At 33.4% G+C, this 5,995-nt stretch overlaps 1 protein-coding gene across 1 annotated transcript; it reads left to right on the plus strand.

Annotated features, from left to right (window-relative positions):
- The first annotated feature begins 1,717 nt into the window (after positions 1–1,717).
- LOC107847239 (heavy metal-associated isoprenylated plant protein 1-like) lies at positions 1,718–4,630 on the plus strand. Its single transcript, XM_047400294.1, has 3 exons — positions 1,718–1,933; positions 2,925–3,012; positions 4,025–4,630. The coding sequence occupies exons 1-3, from the start codon at positions 1,718–1,720 to the stop codon at positions 4,270–4,272; spliced, it is 552 nt and encodes a 183-aa protein (XP_047256250.1). The 3' UTR covers positions 4,273–4,630.
- The last annotated feature ends 1,365 nt before the right edge of the window (positions 4,631–5,995 follow it).

Below are 5,995 nucleotides of genomic sequence, written 5' to 3' on the forward strand. Positions count from 1 at the left end.
AGAGATGGAACGACAATACCAAATTTTAAAAGTATCCGGAGGTTGCGACTTTGGAAACTTCTACACGTACTTTGTAAATGAAAAATTAAAAAATTAAAGTGAACACTTTAAGAAATTAAATATATTTAATATTTGAGAATTGAGAATTGAGATTTGAGAAAGAATGAGATTTGAGAGAGTAAAAAATTGTGTGAAAAATGATTTGAATTGTAGGATATTTATAGATTTTTTTTTGGAATTAAAAAATATTTTTTAATGTATTTTTTTTTTTAATAAATGGGCCCAAACAGCCGTTGAACAGCCGTGGCCCAATGGCTTTGGCCCAAAATTCTTTTTTTTTTTTAAACATTGAACAAAACATCAGATCACGATAGAGTTTAAGGCTAAAATCATCCCTCAATTATAACGCAAACTTAACATCAGATCACGATAGAGTTTCCGGCTAAAATCATTCCTCAATTATAACTCAAACTGCGCACCTCGCACGCGTATCTCACTTTAATGAGTTCAAACGTTAGACTTAACATCATATTTATTTAAATAATAAAAATAAATACAGTAATTTAATTCAACACATTAAAATTTCCTTTTTACCCCTGATGAAATGATTATCAACAATATATTTTAAATTACCAATCAAACGTCTTATTTTTTTTAATATTGTGTCAAAATTAAACGGTGACACATAAAATGAGACGCGAAGAGTAATTTTTTTTCATTTGCATATAGAATACCTCCCGCCAAAACACACCCGCACCCCCCCCCCCCCCCCCACCCCCCCCTTCTATAAAGCACAACTAGCATTGAACCTACTACACAGTGAAACAAAACTGTTTGTTTTTAACTTTGAAATTGGAGAAATAATAAATAAAGAGTTGGAGAAAAATAAAATACTAGTATTATCAAAGGAAATTATTTTTTTAATAAATCATAACATATATTTATAGGTAAATTTCTAACTATACTCCAATTTAAATTGGGAGAACTAATTTTTAAGTCACATAAGTCTCTAATAATTTAAAATTACTAAAATTATCTATCTAATCCTACTTTATTTCTGAGACATATTTTCAACAACAAAACACTATAAATACAGCTCCAATTAATTCAAATCACATTGTGAAAGCCAAAAAAGAAAAAAGAAAAGCTCACACGAAATGGAAGAAGAAGATGGAAAAGGCGGGAAATATGTTACTGCAGTTCTCCAAATTGACATGCATTGTTCATGTGAAGGTTGCTCTGAAAGAGTTTTCAAATGCATTCACAATTCGCACGGTAATGACAACTTCGAAATCCGAAAATATCTAAATTGATGAATTTTTTATTTGATTTTTTTCAATATTTTGGTGAGAAGAGCTGAATTTGAAAAATTTTCGTATCGATGAATTCTTTTTCTATTTTGATCTGATTTTTTTTGAAATTTTTGGAGAGGAGAGCTGAATTCGACGATGAAGGTTTCGAAATTGATGAAGTTTTGTTTCTATTTTAATTTGATTTTTTTTTTTTGAATTTTTTGGAATGAAGAGCTGAATTCGACGATGAAAATTTCGAATTGATGAATTTTTGTTTCTTCTTCTTTTTTTTTTTTTTTTAATATTTTGGAGATAAGAGCTGAATTCGACGATGAAGATATTGAAATTGATGAGTTTTTGTTGTTTCTATTTTAATATGATTTTTTTTCTCCCGAAATTTTTGGAGAGAAGAGCTGAATTGGACGATGAAGATAGAGGAGAATGGAGCAGTGTATAAGGTGACGATGACTGGAAAATTCGATCCGTTGAAACTCCAGAAAAAAATGGAGAAGGAATTGAAGAAGACAGTGAAATTGATTTCACCTAAGCTGGATATACAGGAAAGTGAGATGATCGAACACAAGTATAAATGCAATGAGGTGATAACTGCAATTTATTCTCTGTTTTCAGGTGCAGTTTTTGTACTACGTGCATTTTAGTCGAACGTGGAACGGATTTTTATGTGTTTCAATGTAGATTGAATTGATTCGGATACTTAAATTTTACGTAGGTTGTTGTGTACTATTCGAATTGTTAATATTTTCGATTGAATCTTCTAAACTGAAATTTCTTCTCTGTTTTCTGGTGCAATTTTTGTACTACGTGCATTTTAGTCAAATGTAGAAAGGATTTTTATCTGTTTATATGTATATTAAATCGATTCTGGATTGTTGAACTTTACGGAGCTTTATTTGAACTATCCGAATTGTTAATATTCTCGATTGATTCTAATAAGCTGAAATAGCTTCTCTGTTTTCTGGTGCAATTTTTGTACTGCGTGCATTTTAGTCGAATGTCCAATGGATTTTTATCTGTTTCTATGTATATTGAATCGGTTCCAGATTGTTGAGCTTTACGTAGCTTGTTTTGTATGATCCAAATTGTTAATATTTTCGATTGATTCTACTAAACTGAAATTTCTTCTCTGTTTTTTGATGCAAATTTTGTACTACGTGCATTTTAGTCGAATGTGGAAAGGATTTTTATCTGTTTCTATGTGAATTGAGCTGATTCGGATGATTGAATTTTCTATCGCTTGTTTTGAACTATCTGAATTGTTAATATTCTCGATTGATTTCTCAATTTCTTCATATTTTCTCGTTTGCTCGAATTTCTGTTACTTAAGTCAAATGCGCAAAGCATTATATCTGTTTCTCTCTGTGAGTTGAATCGATTCGGAGTTAGTTTTGTACTATCGTAACTGTTAATATTATCAATTGATTCTCAGTTTCTTCATATTTTCTCATTTACTCAATTTCCTCATACTCTGTTTTTAGTGCATTTTGCACTTTCTGTGAATTGAATCGATTCAGATATTGCGTATTCCATAGCCTGTTATTTTGTGTATGATCTGATATGTTGATTCTATCAATTGATTCTTAATTTATTCATATTTTCTCTATTTTCGAACAGCTTTCGCTGACTACTGCAGTGTTTAAACTTGCTCTGAACTACGACGAATGTAACGAGAAGATTCACAGAATCATCACTAGAACCGGAGGTAACATTAACGTAAATCATCTTTCCAAATGTGTTTAATCATATATGGTCTATAAGTTGAATATTCAATCAGCGATTTGATGATTCATTACTACGTTGATTTGCTTTACTTGACTCGAGGGGCTTTCAAAAGCAACCTCTCTATCTCCTTCCAAGAGGTCGGGGTAAGGTCTACATACACTCGATTCTCTCCAAAATCTCACTTTATGAGATTTCACGGGGTATGTTATTGTAGATTTGATGATCCATTACAACGTTTATTTGCATCTTTCGAAAACATCCTCTCTATCTCAGGTAGGGGTAAGGTGTGCTTAAACTCTATTCTCCCCAAAATCTCAGTTTTTGGGGGTTCAGGTGATATGTTATTGTAGATTTGATGATCCATTAGTACGTTTATTTGCTTCACTTGAGTCAAGGATCTTTTGAAAACAACCTCTATATCTCCCTCCAAGAGGTAGGGGTAAGGTCTATGTACATACACTCCGGTCTCCCCAATTCTCACTTTATTGGATTTCACGGCATATATAGTTGTTGTTGTCATCGTAAATTTGATGATCCATTATTACGTTGATTTGCTTTACTTGAGCCGGGGTCTTCCGAGAACAACCTCTCTATCTCCCTCCAAGAGGTAGGGGTAAGGTCTGGATATCCACACTCTATTCGCCCCAAACCTCACTTTATGTGATTACACGGGGTATGTTGTTGTTGCAATCATCATAGATTTGATGATCAAATGGCTCTAATACAGAATGCAGGAACATGAAAATGTATTGGGAAAACAATTTAGTAACAGTAACTATTCATTCAATCAAAGATTTGATGATCCATTACTACATTGATTTGCTTCACTAGACTCGAGGGTCTTTCGAAAACCTCTCTATCTCCCTCCAAGAGGTAGGGGTGAGGTCTATATACGTACACTCTATTCTCCCCAAATCTCACTTTATTTGATTACACGGGATATGTTGTTGTGTTGTCGGCGTAGATTTGATGACCAAATGGCTCTAATACAGGGTGCAGGAACATGAAAATGGACTGGGAAAACAATTTGGTGACAGTAACTGGGACAATTGATGTGAAATCCTTGGCAGAATCACTGAGGTATCACCTGAGAAAGAACGTCGAAATTTTGATGGTGAATGACGGAGGTGGAGGCAGCGGCATTGTTTACCCGAGAAGCAGAACGGTGACCGGAGATCATTTGTATCGTGCTACAGAGTTGTTCAGTGATGAAAATCCAAATGCTTGCATTGTTCTGTGAACAATTTTCTGGTAAGTGTTTAGAATCTTTTCTAGAAGTACTAGTACTAGTATAATTGCTGGGATGTCCGTTGATTTTCTTCTGTCTGACTAAAAGGCCTACTTGTTGAGTACTTAGAAGGTTGAGAACTTCTCATTCTAACTGTGAATATTAGATGTGTATGTCTATTTTGCTAATTCTCATTGAGGAGAATATGAAACAATCTCTTTTATCCCGCAAAGTACAAATAAGGTACAAATAATTTGTTGGATTACTCTTCAATTGAAAAATTCTTCGGTTTCTCTTGATCCATACCTGGTATACAGCAGCTGCCAAGCACATCCTATATACGTTGCTGAGGCTCCCCTTCCCTTGGTAGCAACACAGGCCCATTCTGGCATCACTTGCCTTGTAACACCTAACCATAGCAACATTTTGGACCATGTTTCACTGGCATAGGGGCAACAAGTCTGTCCCTAGTGTGAAGCCTTTTCAGAGTTGCCAGTCGTAGTATGAAAATCCACTTAGGTGAGCCAGGATTATTGCATATGAGACTTTTCCATTGAACTTTCTGTTAAGTACCTCTCATAGCAACATATAACTTCTTGATTGAGAAATGCTCCATAGAAGTGAGATCAATTTCCCTAATACAAGCATCCTGCAAATATAGGCTTAGCTTTCACTATGGTAAGATATTGAGAACTGTATAAGTCCTGCTTATTACGTACTCCTATAGAAGGTTCAAAAATTTGATTCTAACTGAATGTTAGATGTGGTCTAGTTTACTTATTGAAATTGAGGAGAATTAGGGAACAATTTTTCTATCCCGCAAAGTAAGAATAAGGCCGCATACATTTTATTCTTCGTAAATTTCACTTGTGAAATCACAGAGTGAGTGGCGGAGATAGAAATTTGTCAGAAGGTGTGCAAAATCAAATATACATTCATACTAACTAATATTTAACTTTTGTATCACACCATGGACAACTATGACTAATCTTTTCACATAAGTTTAAATTTGGTCTTGCTGGTGTTGGGCTTTTGGACTTATGATGTTACTTTTAAAAGCCCATTCTCTAACATTGCCCAAAACAAACAACAATATGAACCACGCCTTGTAAAGGCCCACAACAATTTTCTTTCAGAAAAATAGCATAAACATACATCTTAACTTTCTATATTTATATAAATTTTCATTCTTACAAAGTATGTATCTTCATTGGGTATATCGGGAGCTAATTATGAATATTTACAAAGCAAAAAATGTATCCTCATTGGATATATCGGGAGCTAATTATGTATCTTAATCCAAAATCGATATTTTCAGTAATTATGTAAAATGTCGAAATTTTTTGTAATTAAACTTCACATTGTCGGAATTTATGTTGTTTGTCCGGTTTTTTTTTTTTTTTTGTGTTTGTTTGTGCTTGTAGTTTTTGGCTACGATTTCTTGAAAGCCCAAAAAAGGGCAACTCGATGTGCTAAATGTACCCGCTATGCTATACTTCCTGAAAACCTCCAATCCCGTTAAAATAGAGTTTATAAATAAATTCAACTAGATTACATTAATCCCTTTGTTTTAATACAGCTTTATTCAGTAGATTTATTTTTGATACCCTCGACAAACGAAGAAAAATCTGCCACATTAAAATTTCCTTATTGGAAATCCATTTAGAGGTTGTTTGGATAAAATTAAAATCTGGTCAAACTAGATTTTAATCACTTTTTTAACTTTTTTAGTTTT

Source organism: Capsicum annuum, chromosome 11 (assembly GCF_002878395.1).
Source record: "Capsicum annuum cultivar UCD-10X-F1 chromosome 11, UCD10Xv1.1, whole genome shotgun sequence".
Classification (NCBI taxonomy): Eukaryota; Viridiplantae; Streptophyta; class Magnoliopsida; order Solanales; family Solanaceae; genus Capsicum; species Capsicum annuum.

Bases quoted from the DNA above. Each gene is read 5' to 3' on its own strand.
- LOC107847239 (XM_047400294.1), top strand. From the start codon at position 1,718: ATGAAGATAGAGGAGAATGGAGCAGTGTATAAGGTGACGATGACTGGA. The intron at 1,934-2,924 runs GTACTACGTGCA...ATTTTCGAACAG, and splicing joins TGTTTTCAGGTGCAGTTTTT to CTTTCGCTGACTACTGCAGT. The intron at 3,013-4,024 runs GTAACATTAACG...GCTCTAATACAG, and splicing joins AATCATCACTAGAACCGGAG to GGTGCAGGAACATGAAAATG.